Source organism: Triplophysa dalaica, unplaced genomic scaffold (assembly GCF_015846415.1).
Source record: "Triplophysa dalaica isolate WHDGS20190420 unplaced genomic scaffold, ASM1584641v1 Contig4, whole genome shotgun sequence".
Taxonomy (NCBI): domain Eukaryota; kingdom Metazoa; phylum Chordata; class Actinopteri; order Cypriniformes; family Nemacheilidae; genus Triplophysa; species Triplophysa dalaica.
In genome coordinates, this window is record NW_026622638.1 from 411,986 (window position 1) to 434,195 (window position 22,210).

Consider the following 22,210-nt stretch of genomic DNA (forward strand, 5'->3'; position numbering starts at 1 on the left):
TTTAACTCTACCTTCTCGGAAACAATTCAATTCAATTCAATTCAAGTTTATTTATATAGCGCTTTTCACAATGTGTATTGTTTCAAAGCAGCTTTACAGGGGCAAACAGGAAAAACAGAAAAGTTAAAACACAGCACAGTGCATGGTATTTATACAACGAGTAAGTTCATTCTAATAAATAACATCTAATTTCTAAATAAATAAATGAATGAATGCAGTCTCCCGGTGAGCAGGCCAACACTGCCCTGCTGTGGCGAGGAACCCAAACTCCAATGATTGATTAATGGAGAAAAAAACCTCGGGAGAAACCAGGCTCAACCGGGAGGGCCAGATCCCCTCTGACGTGTCATAGCTGCACTCAGACTGGTGACATGTGATTTTAGTTTAGCATTTAATACCAAATATTGTAACTTCAGCATTAATAAGACAAATAGTCCGTCTTTGCTCTTGGTTGGGGATGTAGTGGTCTGAGCTGGGATGGTCCGATGGTCATATTTCTCTTGGCAGATGGTGGAATTGCCTTAGATGGAGCTGGGATGGTCAGTCAGTCTGCAGCTGTATCTGGTGTAATCTCAAATTGGGGATGGGCATCTGTCGGTCGTCTGGACATGGTGGAACTTCTTCCTACCTCGGGATGGGCATCTGTCGGTCGTCTGGACATGGTGGAACTTCTTCCTACCTCGGGATGGGCATCCCGAGGCAGAGGCGGAAAGAGAATAAAGAGAATAATTAGCGTAGCTGCTGTTCATTAACTATGCATTAAGTGAAAGCTTGGCTGAAAAGATGTGTCTTTAATCTAGATTTAAATTGGGAGAGTGTGTCTGACCCTCGAATAGTATCAGGAAGGCTATTCCAGAGTTTAGGTGCTACGTATGAGAAAGCTCGTCCACCTTTGGTGGATTTTGTTATTCTAGGTATTGTCAAAAGTCCTAAATTTTGAGATCTCAGCGAGCGTGATGGGTTGTAACGTGATAAAAGCTCGGTTAAGTAAGTAGGTGCTAAACCGTTCAGGGCTTTGTAAGTAATTAAAATAATTTTAAAATCAATGCGATACTTAATGGGTAGCCAGTGAAGCGATGATAAAACTGGGGTTATGTGATCGTATTTTCTTGACCTAGTAAGAACTCTGGCAGCTGCATTCTGAACTAACTGTAGTTTGTTTATCGATGATACAGGACAACCACTAAGTAGAGCATTACAATAGTCAAGCCGTGAGGTCACAAATGCATGAATAAGCTTTTCTGCGTCTGCAACACATAAACTATTTCGTAATTTGGCAACATTTCTAAGGTGGAAGAAGGCTGTTTTTGTGATATTTGAGATGTGATTTTTAAATGACAGGTTGCCGTCTAATATAACGCCTAGGTCTTTAACTGTATTTGTTGGAGTAACAGTGCAGCTTTCAATTTGCAAGCTGTAATCGGAGATATTCGGTTTACTTAATTTTGGTGCTATAAGTAATATTTCTGTTTTGCTAGAGTTTAAAAGGAGGAAATTACTAGTCATCCAATGTTTTATGTCCTCGATGCACTCTGCCAGTTTGGATAGCTTAAAGGAATCATCTGGTCTTGATGAGATATATAGCTGAGTATCATCTGCATAACAGTGGAAGCTAATTCCATGTTTTCTAATAATGTTGCCGAGGGGCAGCATGTATATGGAGAAAAGCAAGGGTCCTAAAACCGATCCCTGTGGTAATCCATAATTGACTTGCGTAAGATTTGACGATTTCCCATTTAAATGGACGTATTGATATCGGTCTGTTAAGTAAGATCTGAACCATTGCAGTGCCTGTCCCTGAATACCGATATAATGGTGTAAACGATCTAGTAGTATTTTATGGTCTACAGTATCGAAAGCAGCACTAAGGTCAAGCAGGACTAAGAGTGAGATGTTTCCTTTATCTGAAGCAATAAGAAGGTCATTTGTAATTCTAACGAGCGCAGTTTCAGTGCTGTGATGCGGTCTAAAGCCAGACTGAAACTTTTCGTGCATGTCATTATTTTGTAGGAAGGTACACAGTTGAGTTGACACTACTTTTTCTAGTATTTTAGACAAGTACGGGAGATTTGAAATCGGTCTATAGCTTCCAAGTTCATTTGGGTCTAAATTTGGTTTTTTGATAAGAGGCTTAATTACAGCCAGTTTAAAGGGTCCTGGGACATGTCCTAGATTAATAGACGAGTTGATTATGTTACAAATGGGCTCAATTACAGCAGGTAGTAACTCTTTTAATAAAGTAGTCGGAATGGGGTCTAATAAGCATGTCGTCGGTTTGGATGTTGCAATAATTTTAATTAAATCTTCCTGATTTATAGGAGAAAAACACTCTAGCTTTTCTTTTTGGGTGACGGTTGAAACTAATTCTTCCGACAAACTTGGAGGTTTGGTTTTAGCTATGTTGTCTCGTATTATTTCGATTTTCTCTGTAAAAAATTTCATGAATTCATTGCTACCAAGGTGCGGCGGAATACCCAGGTCAGGTGGAGTCTGTTTGTTTGTTAATTTAGCAATTGTACTAAATAAAAACCTTGGATTGTTTTTGTTATTTTCTATGAGGTTACGGAAGTGCTCGGCTTTTGCTGCTTTTAGTGCCTTTTTGTAACAGCTTGCACTCTCTTTCCATGCAATTTTAAAGACCTCTAATTGGGTTTGTTTCCATTTTCGCTCCAGTTTACGCGTTTCTCTTTTTAGGGCGCGAGTGGTGTTATCATACCATGGTGCTATGTTCTTTTCATTTATCCTTTTTGACTTCATAGGTGCGACCGCTTCTAATGTATTAGAGAAAATAGTGCCCATGTTGCTGGTCATGTCATCGAGCAATTTTATATTCGTTGGAAAGGTTATTAGAGAAGTCAGATCTGGCAAGTTCTTTACGAAACTATCTTTAGTAGTTGAGGTGATTGTTCTACCTTGTCGATAACGAGATATACAACTGATTTCTGCAGTGCGCAGTGTACATATTATAAGATGGTGATCGGAAACATCGTCGCTTTGAGGTATAATATCGATATTGGTTAGATCGGCTCCGTGAGATATAATCAAGTCTAGGGTATGATTAAGGCGATGAGTAGGTCTATTGATGTATTGTGTTACACCACAAGAGTCTAGTAGTTCTTTAAACGCCACAGCTAATGGATCGTTAGCACTGTCTACGTGGATATTAAAATCTCCAACAATCAGTACTTTATCGACGTTAACCAATAGATCCGATAAGAAGTCTGCGAACTCTATCAGAAAATTAGTGTAAGGCCCAGGGGGTCTATACACAGTAACCAATGTAAGAGAGACCAATGATTTTTTACTTTTGTTTGGAACTGTTATGTTCAACGCAAGCATTTCAAATGATTTAAATGTATGCATTGTTCTCCGAGTAACGGTAAGAAAGTCTCTAAAGATTGTTGCGACACCACCACCTCGACCAACCGGACGTGGCTCATGAATATAACCGTAGCTTGGAGGAGTAGACTCATTTAGACCAAAATAATCATTTGGCTTAAGCCAGGTTTCAGTGAGGCAAAGTATATCAAAACTGTTGTCTGTGATCATTTCATTTACAATAACTGCTTTTGGATTTAGTGATCTAATATTAAGTAGCCCAAACTTTAGGCGTTGGTTTTGCTCATTAAATATATTGTCTTTTGGTTTAATCATGATAAGATTTTTTCTCTGACTTTTAAATAAATTATTATTTGGTTGTATTATTCGGGGGACAGACACAGTCTCTATGCATTTGAAAGCAGTAACATTCTTAACAGTTGGGTGAGAAGAACACAGACTGTAGTTAAAATTTGTACTTACTAGTCAAATGCTCCTCTGCTATTAAAGAAAATTAAAAATAGCAGCCCAACACCGTGGTATAATGAACACACTCAGACTCTAAAAAAAGCGTCCCGGAAAATGGAGCGCAACTTTAAACATTAGACACAGTTGCTCCTCTGCTATTAAAGAAAATTAAAAATAGCAGCCCAACACCGTGGTATAATGAACACACTCAGACTCTAAAAAAAGCGTCCCGGAAAATGGAGCGCAACTTTAAGAAAACGAATTTAGAGGTATTTCGTATAGCATGGAAGGATAGTACTCGAAATTACAGGAATGCCATGAAAACGTCTAGATCCGCCTACTTTTCAACACTAATAGAGGAAAACCATCACAACCCTAGGTTTTTATTTAACACCGTGGCTAAAATAACAAAAAAGAAGTCGTCATCGACGTCAGATTCTGATTATCAGCATAACAGTGATGAATTTATGAACTACTTCACGAGTAAAATCCAAGATATAAGAGAAAGAATTATAACTATGCAACCTGTAGTGAAATCCTCTGAACAAACTAACTGCAGCACCCCTAAGGAGAAATTGCAATTATTTTCTACAGTAGATCACGATGAACTGTCTAAAATCATTAGATCATCTAAATCAACAACATGCATGCTAGACCCTATACCTACAAAACTACTGAATGAAATGCTCCCAGAAATTATTGATCCTCTTCTCAGTATTATTAACTCATCTCTGACATTAGGACATGTGCCTAAAGCATTTAAGGTGGCTGTTATAAGGCCTCTTTTAAAAAAACCCAAACTCGACCCTAAAGAACTAGGGAATTACAGGCCTATATCGAATTTACCTTTTATATCTAAAGTTCTGGAAAAAGTAGTTTCAACTCAATTATGCTCCTTCCTCCGAAGGAATGACATTAATGATGAATTCCAGTCTGGATTTCGAGCATGTCACAGTACAGAGACTGCTTTAATAAGAGTTACAAATGATCTGCTTTTAGCGTCTGACCGTGGCTGTATTTCGTTATTGGTGCTGCTAGACCTTAGTGCTGCATTTGACACCATTGACCACGGCATACTTCTACATAGACTCGAAAATTACGTCGGCATTAACGGAATAGCATTGAAATGGTTTGAGTCTTATTTATCCGACCGTTTTCAATTTGTAGCAATAAACAATGAGGCGTCCCGCAAATCACAAGTCCAGTACGATGTACCACAGGGCTCAGTCTTGGGGCCTCTGCTCTTCGCATTATACAGTTGTGTTCAAAATTATTCAACCCCCACTGAAATTGATTGTTTTGGTCGGTTTGACATTGATTATGATCATTCATTCATCCTGCTTACAATTAAATCAAAGAGGCACGTATAGGTCGTTAGGTGGAAAGTTGATCTTGTTTCCTCAAAAAGTCTCTGGTCCAGGTGTTAAAGAGTTAGAGTTCCAGTCAGTAAAATCTAGCAGTTGGTGCAACGGAACCCACAGTGTATGTAGATAGAAATAGCTCTTTCTATGGTAACAAAAACATAACGCTTCATTGTGTAATACACCTCTGAAGGCATAGCTACAATTACGGTTTGTATATTATATTGCATTATACCCCATGTCCTAACAGTGTCGAGAGACGTTCAAAGACAATACATGATGGAAAAAGCCCTTTTAGAAAACTCGTCTACTCCGGAAACGCCAACAATAATGTTGCACGTCATAGTCATAACGGTAAATATTTTTAAATTGAGATTAAAAGAACATCTGAAAGCTGAATAAATAATCTTTCCATTGATGTATGGTTTGTTAGAATAGGACAATGTTTGCCAGAGATACAATCTGAGGGTGTAACAAAAAAATATTGAGACAATGGCCTTTTAAGTTGTCTATCAAAGGCCCTGTAGCTAATAAAACTGGTTTTGTCCTCCAGGGTCATAAATGCCTTGCACGGTTCTAAAGAACAAAAGCTCATGTATGTTCCTTTCATACCTGTATGTATGGGCCGGAGACAGGCATGCATTTATCATTTGCCAAGTTCAATGGCCTTTTGAAATTATGATCAGAGTTGAGAAGTTCTCAAGCTTAATCCCTAACCAGTTAACGTGATGTAAGACCAACCTCATACTGTGATACTGAATGTTTACGGATGAATAAATGTGCTATTTGAGTTTACATCTAGACACTTCAGTTCATTAAATTGTGTTTCTTATTTTCTGAATGAGAAGACGGTTAAACCTTTGCAAAATAAAGACACTTTTGTGATGGGTTTATACAATTTGGATATTGTTCTGATAATGTGTTTATAGCTTTCGATATTCGATTTTTTCAATAAATTGTGTGTCGGCAATCGAGATTTCTTTTTAAATAATGTATGTATTTACTTGTTGTAGCGCTTTGGGCGCAAGAAAAGCGCATATTAAATAAAATGCAATATTATTATTATATATATATTGATTGATGAGGCTGGGTTTAATCTAACTAAAAGGAGCAGAAGGGGTCAGAACATTATTGGACATTGTTTTCACTGTCAACAATTTTGTTTTTGGGAAATTATTTTATACGACTAAAGTTGACAATGGCATGCTGTGAGATCATTCATCGGAAAACATGCCCCAAATAAAAATGTTCCTGTACGTTGTTGACAAATAATGCCTGTACGATATGATATGTGAAATGTAGAAGTTAGTTTGACGAAAGGTGGATTAAAATCTGATTTCATTCATTTTACTCACTGCACCACTGAAGCTGCTGGCAGAGTAGTGTCGTGTTTGCACTCATATTGTTTGTGCTTCCGATGCCCATAATCCTAATTATTGGAAGTTATTGTTGTGGCAAATCGGCCTTCCATCGCAGAAAGAAATCTCAGAGACAAGGGTTCCAGGTGCCAAGAGTTTAAACTTTATTTGGCCGGGCAAGCAAAGTGGGATATTCAGAGTTCATCTGAAGTGATCCAACGAATACATATCTGACTCCATCTTTTATACATTGTTTTCAAGTTGTTATCACAGTTTAAACCAATCATGTGTGCATGACATCGTCTTCTTCCAATCAGGTTTCATATGACATCACTTTTTCATTAGCCCGTCACTCTGCGCGCATAGTTCCGGCCTAACATATTAGGATTTAATGGTTACGTGCGCCCCTCAAAAACAAGTGCCTCTTTATCTTGACACTTTTCGGGGGGTTTCGGACGATACATGATTTAACCATGTTTTTATCAGAGATGAGCTCATGGTTTAGCGATAATGAGCTACCCAGTGTCCTTGGTTGTATGCCATTTAATTAAACTTCTCTACAAAAGTGTGTGGGGAGTTCGTCTTAGTGTTAAAAGATATGTGGTGTGTGTGCAGCTGTTCAAGTGTTCAGACTCATAACATTACTTTGTTAAAATGAGCTCACTGTTTAGAGATACCAACATCCTTGACTCTATGAAACAAACCAAACTTCCTTATTAAAACTTATTTGTGTTGCATGTGCAGTTAAGATAAGCTGTTTGTTGTTCATGCAGGTGTTCATGAGCTCAAACTTAACATGAGGCCCAATATTGTTTAATAAGAGTACATGAAACATATAACTAACTTAATGTATTATTTTATATAAGAAAACGTAATACTATAATAGAAAAACCACCATATTATTTAAAAGGACACATTTCATTAGAAAAATTCACAAAAAAACTGACTTAAATTCAGGACCTTTGAATGTGAGGGGTGGGTCATTCCAATCACCCGAATCCCTCCTGGTTACAGGCCTCGATTACCTATAAGATTACCTACAAGTTCACTACACTCTCAGGGCTCTGGTCAGTTCGTAAAACCTCAAATTTAAAAAAGCCTTCAGAATAATGTGAGGGAGGCAGACACACTCTTGTCAGTTAAATCTAGATTAAATCTTAGATTAAAGACACATCTTTTCAACCTTGCGTACACAACACTTCTATAATACAAATCCCCTAAGGGATTGATAGGCTGCATTATTTAGATCAACCGGAACCAGGAATACAAGTACATCTAATTCGAGCATACCCAAACTACTTGACATTCACATGTAAATTGAAAATATAGTTAAAAGTAAACAAAATATGTTATTATTAGAGTTGAGCCGGATACTCGGCTGAAACGAGTATCCAGTACGGATAAAGCACTTTTGCTGAGTACGAGTATTATACGAGTAATACGAGTCAATATCTGTGCTCGGATTGAATAAAAATCCTCATTGGGTAGCTGACTGTGTCCGCGTTCTGTGATAGGCTAGTCACAGCGCCCCTCCCCTACACACATACAGATGTATTGTGTTGCTGACTGTGTCTGTGTTCTGTGATAGTCACAGCGCCCCTCCTCTACACACATACAGATGTATTGTGTTACTGACTGTGTCTGCGTTCTGTGATAGTCACAGCGCCCCTCCTCTACACACATACAGATGTATTGTGTTGCTGACTGTGTCTGTGTTCTGTGATAGTCACAGCGCCCCTCCTCTACACACATACAGATGTATTGTGTTACTGACTGTGTCTGCGTTCTGTGATAGTCACAGCGCCCCTCCTCTACACACATACAGATGTATTGTGTTACTGACTGTGTCTGCGTTCTGTGATAGTCACAGCGCCCCTCCTCTACACACATACAGATGTATTGTGTTACTGACTGTGTCTGTGTTCTGTGATAGTCACAGCGCCCCTCCTCTACACACATACAGATGTATTGTGTTACTGACTGTGTCTGCGTTCTGTGATAGTCACAGCGCCCCTCCTCTACACACATACAGATGTATTGTGTTACTGACTGTGTCTGCGTTCTGTGATAGTCACAGCGCTCCTCCTCTACACACATACAGATGTATTGTGTTACTGACTGTGTCTGCGTTCTGTGATAGTCACAGCGCCCCTCCTCTACACACATACAGATGTATTGTGTTGCTGACTGTGTCTGTGTTCTGTGATAGTCACAGCGCCCCTCCTCTACACACATACAGATGTATTGTGTTACTGACTGTGTCTGCGTTCTGTGATAGTCACAGCGCCCCTCCTCTACACACATACAGATGTATTGTGTTACTGACTGTGTCTGCGTTCTGTGATAGTCACAGCGCCCCTCCTCTACACACATACAGATGTATTGTGTTACTGACTGTGTCTGTGTTCTGTGATAGTCACAGCGCCCCTCCTCTACACACATACAGATGTATTGTGTTACTGACTGTGTCTGCGTTCTGTGATAGTCACAGCGCCCCTCCTCTACACACATACAGATGTATTGTGTTACTGACTGTGTCTGTGTTCTGTGATAGTCACAGCGCCCCTCCTCTACACATATACAGATGTATTGTGTTACTGACTGTGTCTGTGTTCTGTGATAGTCACAGCGCCCCTCCTCTACACATATACAGATGTATTGTGTTACTGACTGTGTCTGTGTTCTGTGATAGTCACAGCGCTCCTCCTCTACACACATACAGATGTATTGTTTTGCTGACTGTGTCTGCGTTCTGTGATAGTCACAGCGCTCCTCCCCTACACACATACAGATGTATTGTGTTACTGACTGTGTCTGTGTTCTGTGATAGTCACAGCGCCCCTCCTCTACACACATACAGATGTATTGTGTTGCTGACTGTGTCTGTGTTCTGTGATAGTCACAGCGCTCCTCCTCTACACACATACAGATGTATTGTGTTACTGACTGTGTCTGCGTTCTGTGATAGTCACAGCGCCCCTCCTCTACACACATACAGATGTATTGTGTTACTGACTGTGTCTGTGTTCTGTGATAGTCACAGCGCTCCTCCCCTACACACATACAGATGTATTGTGTTGCTGACTGTGTCCCGCTCCGCTCACTCACACACAGAACACTGAGAAGAGAACAGATCTCTCCCTCTCTGTTTCCCTCAGTCACTCAGGTTCGCGGGTCTTTACCGTTAACGTTTAGGTCTCTTCAGCTTCAGGTTTGTTTTTTATTTCGGTTTGTAGTACTTATTTATTAACCAGTAGAGTTTGGTAAACGTAGGGTTTGTTCAGACGTGGTGCTTGGTAGAATGCGACTCGCGTTGCGTCTCTGCTCGACCCTTGTCTTTTTTAAACCGTCAGCTGGCTCTAACCAGTTTTTAATTCAAAGTTAAGAACATAAAGTTATGTTGAGATGAAAACTCTTGTTCATTACATTTTACTTCATAATAGCAACCGCATGTGTTGTATTCATTGTTGCCAAACTTGTTCTGTATGTAGTTTGTTTGTCATCGTGACCAAAACCATTGATCTAAAGCTCAATGCTGATGCTGTCATGTAAATATTTTTCTAATCAGCATTAAATATAACGATTTCTGATCAACCCATATCAATTGCATGCTTAAAATAACATACCGGTTAAAGCCCCGCCCATCTCAAGACAACCCGACCCACTTCCTGGTTAAATCCCGCCCACTTCTGGGTTAGGCCCCGCCCAGTCCGAGTACAGATTCAGATACAGATAATGCTGTACTCGCTCATCCCTAGTAATTATGTGTGCTAATTTCCATCATTAATGTAATTGTTAAAATTCTAGTCAGTAAAATCTAGGGGCAAGGTTGCAAAATGGCAACCAATCGCTCACTCGAATTGCAACCAATCGACCCGTGGTGTATGTAGATAGAAACAGCTCAGTCTAAGAAAACATATTACTTCATTGTCTACGCTCTTTATAAACCTCGGAAGACATAGTTATATTGCATTTCGGTCAATAGATCCTCCAAAAACATACAGACTGGACCTTAAATTGAGTTTTAGTTTTCCTTTTGTTTGTTTTTATATGAAGTTTTTTGTATATATAGTTTCAATTGTTATTGAATATTATTTTTTATCATCACTCAGTGTATTTTAATTCTAGGATGCCCTGTAAAATCTGGCAAGGGGCAACAGTTGAAAATTAGCCCACCGGCTACTACTAAGTAACAGTGTTTTGAATTGATCTCACCAGTGTCTTATGATCGAATACCGGCCTATTCGGACAGTAATTGTTTCTCATAGGGATCGAAGATATTTTAAACATTTAGGGGGATACAGGTGGAATTTTATTGCCGTTTAAATCCAGAATGTCTGTTTTTCTCCCAACCACCCGCAGAAAAATCCCAGAATTACCAACTGTTTTTTTGACAAACACCAAGGTTGTGCAGTCATTTATTTGCCGTCAGAATCCACATCTCTGAGTTTATAACAGGTGTTAAATCCAAAACATGTTTGTAAGGCAGTTCCAACGTTTCAAAAGCATCATATAGTGTTGCTCTTTAGAGGGTTCAGGGATTAAATTGTCAGATCATTAAAACCCTGTAAATGGCAGCATAAAACAGACCGTCTTATGACACGCACACCTGAAGCTCTTCTGTGAACAGAGAAAAACCGTTCACAGATGGCAGAAAGTCCATCCGTGTGGCTTTCTTTATTTTACAAAAGCATAATGTTTCGGTTATTATGCGTCTACCAGATAAATCTAAACTCTTAACAGCTAAAAATGATATTATATGTGTCTGTATGATGACCAGAGGATACAGAGTTTAATAAGTCTTGGCTGTTAACGTGATCTCATAGATGCATCACACGAGCACACATAACATAGACACAACATATATACGTACACACATACAGTACACAGGTTCAACACAGATCAGGATCGCGACTTCACTACACAGAAAATGAGATGATAAACCTTCAATATTGACATTTTAAAATATTATATTTATTCCATTATAATTATTAAATATGTGCGAATTGTCATGTTAATGAGCAGGTTAGAAGTGCATTTTCCAGGTTCGCTGGATTACAAACTCACACCTACACGGTGAATTTATCATTGTCCGAATGCATGAATTTTATCACCAAGTAGCCATGCAGATTATTTTTACAGACGTCCTCATAAGAAAAAATTACCATCCGGATAGGGCATAAGACTATGTTGTAGTGTGAGTGATTCTAAGGGCTTGTGTGGCATGTCTGGGGGGAAAAGTTGGCTTTTTCAGCAAGTTTGAATGGTTTTGAGCAGAGAACTTAATTTTGACCAGAAAATAGGATCTTGTGGTAATTGGGTGAGAAGTTATGGATTTATGTTTGAGTTTCAAGAAAAGGAGCCATAATTTCAAGAAATGTGCTTAAGCAAACAAAAAGAACTAAATCATTAATAACATTAATGTGTTAAGGTTACCAAATGCTTTTAGTTACACTAAATTCACAAAGTCCCCTCCACTAATCGGACACACTCTTATGAGATCCTGATTTTTTCACCTGTAATTCATTCATTTTAACAATTTAACATTTCATTTAGTTTAGTTTAGTATTTTGTGTTTTACTTGTACAGTTACTTTAATAGAATTCAAATTGTAAAAAGTGCAATAAAAATTAAGTTAATTAATTGTAAATAAAAGTTGACTTGCAGTTTCGGGACCCGCCCAAAACTAATCCGAACCACCTCTGCACCTCTTGGAGCTAAACGCTGCAGGATAGTGGCCATTCAGGACGAGGATTTACCTCCCCTGTTTTAACATGATGCTAGCATTCTTTGACATTTATTATTTATTAAATGTACAAGCATTTAAGCACATATTGATTATTGATTACTTACCTATGGTTCGTTTACCATCCGGATCTACTTCTTGTGCCATTTTTAGTGCTTCTGTTGTTGCAATGTCAATGTTGCATGGCACCACTACCATGTTTAAAGTTTCAGTCTTCTCAATATATTTGAAGATTAGATTTTTGATCTAGAATATAAAAAGAAATAAATCAGGTCAGGTAAACAAAGCAAACCACATGCTATTAAGACAGCAGCTCTCAACAGAACTGTGTTCACTTTGGTGAAATGTTATTTTGCTGGCTGTAGCAACTATCCAACTCTCACATCACAGCTGCCTTTCCTGAGCAAAACAATAGAGTGATAAATATTTAGTCAAGTCGAGACATGAGACATGAAGCTAAGCGTCCTTCAGGTCGATTGCTATGAACCAATCCTGACATCTGATAGATGGCCAGGATGCGCTTCAGCGTGAACATCCAGAAAGGAACATTCTGCTGGTGCCTCTTCAGGGTACGCAGATCTAGGATGTGGCGCATACCCCTGCCTTATTTGGGGATGATGAAGTACGGGCTGTAAAACCCCTCGACTAGAGGGACAGGCTCGATCGCCTTCGCCTACAGGGTGGCGACCTCGGCCCGTAGTACGGGAGCATCCCTGCCTCAGATCGGGGTTGAAAGGATGCCTCGAAACTTGGGCGAATGTCTGGCGAATTAGATCGACTTGCTGAGAAGGACCGTTGGCCGTAGCTACCGTGACGGTGTGGGAAGCTCGAGCCAAGCGCCCAGGGACCATGACAGGGGGACTAGGGGTACGATCTGCTTCACCGTCCACCCAGGGGGTGGTTCGATGGCTGGCAGTGCAGATCTCTTGCCGTGGGGAGGCCCCCGGGGAGGAGATTGGCTCTGCTGATTTACATGCCTGGCGATGCAGCTCAACGAACTGTTGAGTTGAAAGTGCTTAGGGCTGCTAAGTATACTCGACGTTGCGTCTCGCTATGATGCAACGTTGGGTTGCCGAACACCGTCGTGAAGAGGGTGAGAGCGGCTTTGAAAAACTCCCAGAGGGAGAGGAAAACTCCTTGAAGTGGGCTGTTGGGATGGGGCAGGACCCATCCCAGATCGACCATCCAGCGATGGAATGGCTGGGGTGGGGCCCAAAGGTACCAGAGGTGCGGAGTTCCTGCATAAGCGCTGGGTCAGTCTTACCCTTATCTTAGCTCTCTCAACGCCTTGGCCTGCACCTGCAGGATGGCCATAGCGTGGAGAGAGGGGGCAGCTTGGCCCTCAGCAGTCAAGCTCGACACCAGAGATGAAGAAACCTCCACGATTTGGACGGGAGTCGAGATCGAGCCCCCCAGGTGGCAGCCGTCTGCAACATATCCTCTAGCTGCCCTACCATCGAGGAAAGAAAGGGTGGCGGAACTAGTTTGACATGCACGCGCCGAAAAGGGGGCGTTTCCAGGTCTTACTGAGTTCCTCATGCACTTCCGGGAAACACGGCACCAGGGGCGGGCGCGGCTCCCTTGACTCTGAGGAACCATGTATCTGGCCGCGAATACAGGGAAGAGGCAGTGTGGTGTACTGCAACCCAATGCTCGCTGTGGCCTGGGAAAACATGGCTGACATTCTGACATCCTCTTCTTTCTGAGCTCATTCCCGGAGGAGGGGGCTGCAAGGACATCTCATCATCAAGCACCGTTTCCGATACGTGGTTGAGGAATGAGAAGGTGGGACAGACGAGACGAGGTGCGAACGGTCCGCGAGCCAGTGCAGGTTATGCAGCACGCCGTCTCTGTTTAATCCGGGGCGGAGTCCGGCATGCAAATTTCATTCGCCAATTTCATTGGCCTTTTTCTAAACGAGTCGAAGTGATAGGTTCTCGAGGGCGAACCCCATCTGTCGGTTTGACACAACGTTGAGAGACCGACAGAAAGGGAACCTTCATTGCTGAGGAAAGCAATAGAAACCATCAAAGATTTTTTTATGATTTCCATTAAAATACAATTATGTATCTGTATGTATCTAGCTATTACCATTAAATAATTTGTGTGTTTTACACATTATTCCATGATGTTTTTTTAGTTCCCATCTAAAAAAAAAAATCACACTATTATAATCCATCACATATTACTAGATACCATTAAAGTTTCCATTAAAACCAATTTAATTCCTGTTATAACTATAACATTCATTACATTTTCTATTGTATTTGGCAGGGATCTATTTTTTTCCCAGTGTTAAAGAACCAAAGTTAGAGTTCATCTTTGTAGATTTGGAAAATCAAAAAAATTGCCAGTTCTGTCTACATTGTCATTTCAAACTTGAATCCTAGACACCCAAATTATCAAATGGACATAACATACAATGGTCAAATCGATATAAGGAGTCAAACTTGTACTATAAAACTTTCAACAGTGGCCCAGCTGGCATTTGGCACTAACCTGCTTTCCAATATCCTCTGGCTGTCCTTGAACTGGGACTCTGGCAATTCCTGGTAAATCAATCAGCGTGAGGTCACATACATTTGGTGACATAACCGTTAAAGAAATGGGCTCATCACAGATTCCAACCCCTTTCCCTGCCAGCTCATTTTGGGCTGTAATAACACAAATAAACATACATTATGTAATGAAAGTCATAGAGTTTTGGAATAAGTTAGTAAATTTATCAACAAAACAAACATCAAATGTTAATTATTATCTCATACTTAAAACTTATTGTCATACGCATGACCTTCATAGCCTCTACGCCTCAGGCAATGCGCAGGTTTTAACTTTAACTTGTGCTTCGCTGTACGTGTCGAGGCAATGACCACTAGGCGTCAGTGTCCACGTACGTGTTGCTTGTGTAACCAAGACAATAGCCAAAGAAGAAGTTGCTTGTTTGAGAAGTATTAGCAGTGATAGCGGCAAGTAAACAGTCACTTTTTTTGCAGCTTGAGATGTTAAAAACAATAGAGCAAATAATTTACTTAGAGTCATGTTCACTCTGACACATTTCCGAATGAACTTTCTATCACAGTGTTTATTGTACCTGAGGGAGGGATTCAAACAGTTTAGAGTACCAATTACAGTGCCATGAAGGGTCCGCGTTGTTACATTTTTGGAGAGTTGTCACCAGGCTACACAGAGCTATGTACAGCCTACAGCGTAGGTCCTACTCAGGACCCTAAATTACACTTAAGTCTCTTTCTACCCTCCTCCTCCACCTCGGGATAACAATCCGGGATAACAATCCCGAGGTTACCACAGATTATGCCAGCTCCAGTTGGAGAGTAATCACAGCAACCGGGACATGAATGATCTTTGAAAAGTATTCGAACTGAGTCTGTGCCATTTATGTTAGTAAAAATGTCTCTACAATAGTTATGGGTAATGAGCACAAGATCAATTGGTTGTTCTACATTTCCAAATTAGTAACTGGTAACCACCAAAAAAATTATAAATCCATGACATTTTCACAACATGATCACAACAGGCAGGCAATGTCTTGTGGCAACCAATCTAGGAATTTCACTTTTTCAGTTGCCACGACAGTTCTCGTAACATTGCCATGATGTAAGTTTGGTCATCAGATCCTGTTGCCGTAACTTAAGGCACGTATTTTGGCTATCTGGGTTTTGTAATTACAGTATGTGTCCTGGATCCATAATGTCCAATCAAAATCTTAGAATACACTTCCCCCCTGTAGTGATGAACCATCTCAGATGATATCAGTAAGCTGGCTTGGGTGTAGGATTGTTTAACTCCTCCCCTACAACTGTCAGTGTGCTGCCAGAACATTTGAAAATGAAATATCCGTCTTTATACATACAATCAATTTGCAGTGGAAAACACAAGAAGCGCCCAAAATTATTCCCTCGGAAATAAGATTTGAGCATGACGTCATGTCCTAAACACAGAGGATGCCTGATAAAGATAAAGGCCCCTGCTGGGACAGCACTGCTACTGCAGTGTGCAATACAGATAAAGACCCCTGCTGGGGTGTCACTGCTGCTGCAGTGTGCAATACAGAAAAAGACCCCTGCTGGGGTGGCACTGCTGCGGCAGTGGGAAATACAGATAAAGGCCCCTGCTGGGGTGGTACCGGGGGGAAAATGAGAAAGTTGATAGTCAGAAGATAGGGTAGGCAGTGTTACCGCTGGCGGGCGAGTGCTCGCGCTGCCATTGCGGTAATGGACCGGCCTAGAGACGGCAGAGGTGTTAGACTCTGGTGATCCTGTAGACGGCTGGATGCTGGTGTCTGCGTGGTTTGACTTTGTGTTCGACGCCTCTTCCTCGCAGTGGTGGGATGGTCGTTTCCTCGAGCTGTGGAACTGTGGTGCTGCGGGTCTTGTCGGCAGCTTTTGGCTTCGTAGTGGGAGCGGTTATGGGAATTCCGAGCTGGCTGGAAGTATACAAGTTGTACAACTCTGCTTTGGTTGCCTTCCGGGAAAAGGAGACGTCGCCGTTGTCTAAGGCCAGCATTAAAGCTAGGACGGTCCACTTTTTTAACTCTGGGATCGAGAGTTGAGCTGAGGTGTAGGAGGAAGCAGAGGAAGCTGCCAAATCCCTGGATGGTGGAGGAGATGAAGTCACGTTGCTACGTCGTTTCGGGGTGCGACGGACGGTGCGGGAGGGCTGGAGGCCTCTTGGGGTCTCTGCCGTCTTAGCTGTGACTGCTTCTTGTCCGGTGCTGTTGCTTTGCTTAGCGGCCGGGTTTTCTAAGGGACCCTGGGAGGCAGAGGAGTCGTCGTTGTCCATTTCGTATGAATCGTTTTCAGACATGTTGCTATATGCTGCGAAAATGTTGAGTGGAGGAGGTAAGGGGGTTTCACAATTTATAGAGCTCGCTCTGGTTTGGTAGGATAGGTGGTGTGATTGCTGATGCCGGGCAGCTGCGTGATTTCTAATGCCGTGCAGCTGTGTGATCGCTGATGCCGTGCAGCTGCGTAATTATTTGCACATGCTCCTCCCGAACTTTGGTAATAAAGCATCATAAAGCATGGGAAATGTCCTATTGGGGAACTCAACTGTGCTGAAAGAGTGGGATTACAACCAGAATTCTGGAAAAGTTGGGACGTTTTTTAAATTAGAATAATATGAAATTTAAAAGACTTTCAAATCACACAAGCCAGTATTTTATTCACAATAGAACATAGATAACAGCAAATGTTTAAACTGAGAAATGTTACAATTTTATGCACAAAAATTAGCTTGTTTCAAATTTGATTCTTGCTACAGGTCTCAAAATAGTTGGGACAGGTGCATGTTTACCATGGTGTAGCATCTCCTTATCATTTAAAAACAGTTTAAAGAGGTCTGGGCATTGAGGCTATGAGTTGCTGGAGTTATGGTGTTGGAATTTGGTCCCATTCTTGTCTTATCTAGGTTTCCAGCTGCTGAAGAGTTTGTGGTAGTCTTTGACGTATTTTTCATTTAATGATGCGCCAAATGTTCTCTATAGGTGAAAGATCTGAAGTACAGGCAGGCCAATTCAGTACCCGGACTCTTCTACAATGAAGCCACGCTATTGTAATAGCTGCAGTATGTGGTTTTGCATTGTCCTGCTGAAGTAAACAATGCCTTCCCTGTTTGGAGGGAAGCATGTGTTGCTCTAAAACCTTTATATACTTTTCAGCATTCACAGAGCCTTCCAAAACATACAAGTTGCCCATACCTTATGCACTTATGTACCCCCATACCATCATAGATGCTGGCTTTTGAACTGAATGCTGATAACACTCTGGAAGGTGTCCTCCTCTTTAGCCCGGAGGACACGGTGTCCGTGATTTCCAACAAGAATGTCAAATTTGGACTCGTCTGACCATTGAACACTTTTCCACTTTGAAATAGTCAATTTTTAATGAGCCTTGGCCCATTGGACACCACGGCGCTTCTAGACCATGTTCACATATGGCTTCCTTTTACCATGATAAAGCTTTAGTTGGCATCTGCTCTATGGCACGCGCATTGTGTTTACCGACAGTGGTTTCTGGAAGTATTCCTGGGTCTATATAGTAATGTCAATGACATAGTCATACGGATGAATGATGCAGTGTCGTCTCAGGGCCCGAAGACCATGGGCATCCAATAAAGGTTCTGACTAAGAAGGCAAAATCTCCCTAGACAGTTTAATTGACAGCGGCTTACCCTTTTTATGTACTAAAAAGCAATGTGTGTTTTGAGCTTACATCTTCGAAATGTGAAAACTTGGAAGTTGTTTTCTATAGTCGACAAGCTCAAAACGTTTCACACCCCGTTTAACCTGTGTTAACGTCGTCCACTTATGATCCGGTCGACCAAAACGCATATCACATGTAGGTTACAGAGGCCCTGAGAGTACAGGGGCGCTTCAGGGGCCAATAAGATTTCAAATGGGGCCAGTGCACCTCTGTTGTTTTTTTTACTCGGCCAGTCTTTGTCTAAACAAGCGTAATTCGGAATCAGACACCCTGCCTTTCAGTAAAACATTTTCGGGATACTTTTTACAGTAGGCTACATCACTGCATTTGATTGACAAATATCTCATTTCATGCCACAAAAAATACCTTGATTTACTTGGCAAACCGTCCCCTCCCTTAGCACGTTTGGGAGAAACTATTGTGAGCTGGTTCTAACATGTCACACCTGAATCAATTTATTAGTGTCACAGCCTGGTGCTGACACCTCTGATAGCAACCTGAGGGTGCCATTCCACTCTGTGTTCTGTCTGTTTTGTAAGGACTCCAGTTCCCATCATGCTTTGTCTCTGTAGTGAAGTAGGCGGGGCGACACCGTGGTTCAAGACCGGTGAGTAATTGTGAATGAGCGCCAGCTGTGTGCACACCAGGCTCGAATCAGGTGGCTACCTGTTTGTCCCTTCATCTGTGTGTGCATATATATAGCCCTTGTGTTAACTTGTCTTTTGTGGATTATTGTTTGTCTCGGTATCATTGTTATATGTTCCCTGCCTGGATTTACCCCTACATCTTTGGACTTCAAATTAAACACCTTTACTGCACATGGATCTGCTACTTGTTTTCATTCAGCTCATCGGGACAATTAGCCTTGGTGTGTTAATGAGGGGGACATCCACAATATTTTGGGAGATGGCTAATGAGCTCAGTTGTATACTCTTTTTCCATCTCTAATTTAGTTATAATCAAAATATTGAATAAAATGTTTTATCTGAATAATCGAAAAAATTATCTCCAAACTAATCGATTATCAAAATAATCATTAGTTGCAGCCCTAGTTAGAGCTAAACTCTGTAGAACACAGACCCTCCAGGACCTGGGGACCACTGCTTTTTATACACAGAAGGCTATCAAGATAACAAGGGGGATAGTGAATGTAAATATTTCAAAATAAATTCTTGGTGCAAAATTGTAATTAATTCAATGCAATTAACCTGGCCCTATCAATAATTTTTTCACATTAATTCAATGGTTACATGCTATCAGGGAAATCTGTCTTAGTCCACTTCGTGTGTTTTGAAGGGGAAAACTACTTACCCTCTGAAATGTGTTGTTCAACTGATGAGGGATCCTTAATAACAACATTCTGTCCACCGTAAGCTATAAATGCCTTCCAGTTGATTCCACTCCTTTCCTGCCGCAGCTTCAGTTCTAATGGGCATCTGGTCACAATTCCTTTAAAGGACAGTTCAATTCATATCAATGAAAGCTTACCGGTTTTGGCTGTATTAAATAAAGCTAAACGAATAAGTAGAATTTAAAGTCTTTTAATAAATAACCAGAAGAATCCCTAACCAAACGAAACACAAAACAAAAGCAGACAATGAACTAAAGGAACAGACAAGCTTAGATACACATGGGAAACAGAATCAGGTTAAACAGAATCAGTTGAGGGACTAACTAACTAAAGACAAACACAGGAAATGAAGACAGAAGACAAAACCAAGCACAACATTACAAAACCAATACTAACTAAAACTGTGATAGAAAGATTACTTTAATCGTTATGTAAATTATAAATATGGTAATGTAGTGTTGGTTGCTGACTAAATAACTACTGTCGTTTATCTATTTTACCCATTTAAAATCATTTATGTTATGCTTATATAAAAATCAGAGAAAGAAAAAGGGTTCTCACCGCTCCCTCTAGGAAGTGAGACTCCAGACAGTGCTTCCAAAACAGAACTTTTTCCAGAACTCTGGTCTCCAATTACAACAATAGTTGGCAGTGCCAGTTCCTTTTGAATGCCAACCGATCGCAGAGTGTCGATAAGATCAATGAACGGACGTATTCTCTCCTCTAAATGATCATGAAATACTCCGTTCATTTTCTTACTGTAAAAGTCATAATAAAAGTATTGGATAAAGATTAGTACTTGTATCACATTTTTGGAGCATAAAGCAGATACTATTAGATCGCTACAAAGCAGATAATATTAGACTAAACAAATAAAATGCTTCTTGTCTCACCCTTTCTTTTTTAAAGTAAAACTTTCATCTTCATCATGAATTTCTTCTGAAGAACCAAAATTTGAAAAATAGGAAAGAAAGCCTTGAGATGTATTTTTACTCTCCATTCTTTGGTCGCAATTTGCAGAATGCCTCTTATCATTTAGGTTTTACCCCAGCACAATGTAAAGTCCTCTGGAGCAAACAGAATTTATATTGTATCACACCCACAGTAATAACGAAAGTGAAAATGTTAGGTATTTGGGTAATTTCTGAGATACTAGAATTTAAATTGTATTACACCCTCTAAAGTAGTACTCCAACACAGGATGATGAAAACTAATATACTTTTAATAAAAACCAAATATCTGAAAAACACATGCGGCACAGAAACACGGAGAACAAACAGAGACTAGTTACATTTTAGACAAGACGATGAACAAAGGAACAGGCAGAGTATAAATAATGTCATGGTAACAAGGTTGCCCTAACACGGGGAAAACCATTACCAGGGACAGACATGAAGTCACACAACCACAATAATAACGAAAGTGTAATTGTTACGTCAGGGCTAGTCAACATCTTTTATGAACCAAATACAAAAAGAAGGTTAACAGAGACATAGTAAGAATGAAAGTTAAATGCACTGTGAAAAATACATGATAATGTAAAAGAAAACATAAAAATAACATCAAACCATTATGCATCTCCATACGGTGTGCTTAGATCTGTCCACAGATCTTTCTTATAGTCATTCATATACCCAGTCATACCTGTGTGGTTTCCCCCCTTTTTAAGTTACTTTGCTTTATTTACTCTAGCTTGATGGCATTTGTTTACCAAGCTACAATGTGAAAAAATCCTTTTAATTTCTGGCAACCACCATTGCTTTGGTAAATCATAAATGTTAAAAGTATGATTAAAGATTTAGACAGCGACTTCCGGTTATGGCGGACAGAGGGTAGGTCGTATTGGACTAAGTGGAAGCTAACTTTCCTGAAAATAACCCTGCAGAAAAACTAAAGCTTAACTTTAATAAGTGGAAAATTGGGTAACACTTTATAATGACTGCACACTATGAATCATTAGTTAAGCATCAGTACATAGTTAATTAATCATTTATGAAGCATTGGCCCCACATTAATAGACATTAGTAAGCAGTTTATAAATACAGCTATAAATGCTTTGTTCTTGATTTATAAGCATGTATATAATATGCTTAATAATCAAATTTTCATACTTTATTAAGGATGAATTCATCATTTCTAAATTAAGGATTACATTACTTACAAACCAGTTTGTTAGGAGTTGACAGTGGTTCATGAGATCATTTAGAAAGTGTAAGTAAATGATCAATAAACTCTTTGAATGCACATTTATACATCTTATTATTCTGACATATAGTAACAGTTATACTTAATATGTTAATAAATGCTTTTTTAAAACACATTCCTGTTGTAATTCATGATTAAATAAGGCAGTTATAAAACATTTACTAGTTCTTAGATAACTATT

General features: G+C 40.2%; 1 protein-coding gene across 1 annotated transcript in view; it reads right to left on the bottom strand.

Moving 5' to 3' along the window:
* Window positions 1–20,863, bottom strand: part of LOC130416974 (interferon-induced GTP-binding protein Mx3-like) — a 75,831-nt gene extending 54,968 nt beyond the window's left edge. The window contains exons 1-5 of the mRNA XM_056742331.1: window positions 20,717–20,863; window positions 20,385–20,581; window positions 19,784–19,921; window positions 14,751–14,905; window positions 12,359–12,497 (exon numbers count right to left, since the gene is read on the bottom strand). Coding sequence (XP_056598309.1) covers window positions 12,359–12,497; window positions 14,751–14,905; window positions 19,784–19,921; window positions 20,385–20,581; window positions 20,717–20,823 — 736 coding nt within the window. The 5' untranslated portion in view covers window positions 20,824–20,863. The remainder of the gene's footprint in view (window positions 1–12,358; window positions 12,498–14,750; window positions 14,906–19,783; window positions 19,922–20,384; window positions 20,582–20,716) is intronic.
* Between the last annotated feature and the right edge of the window lie 1,347 nt (window positions 20,864–22,210).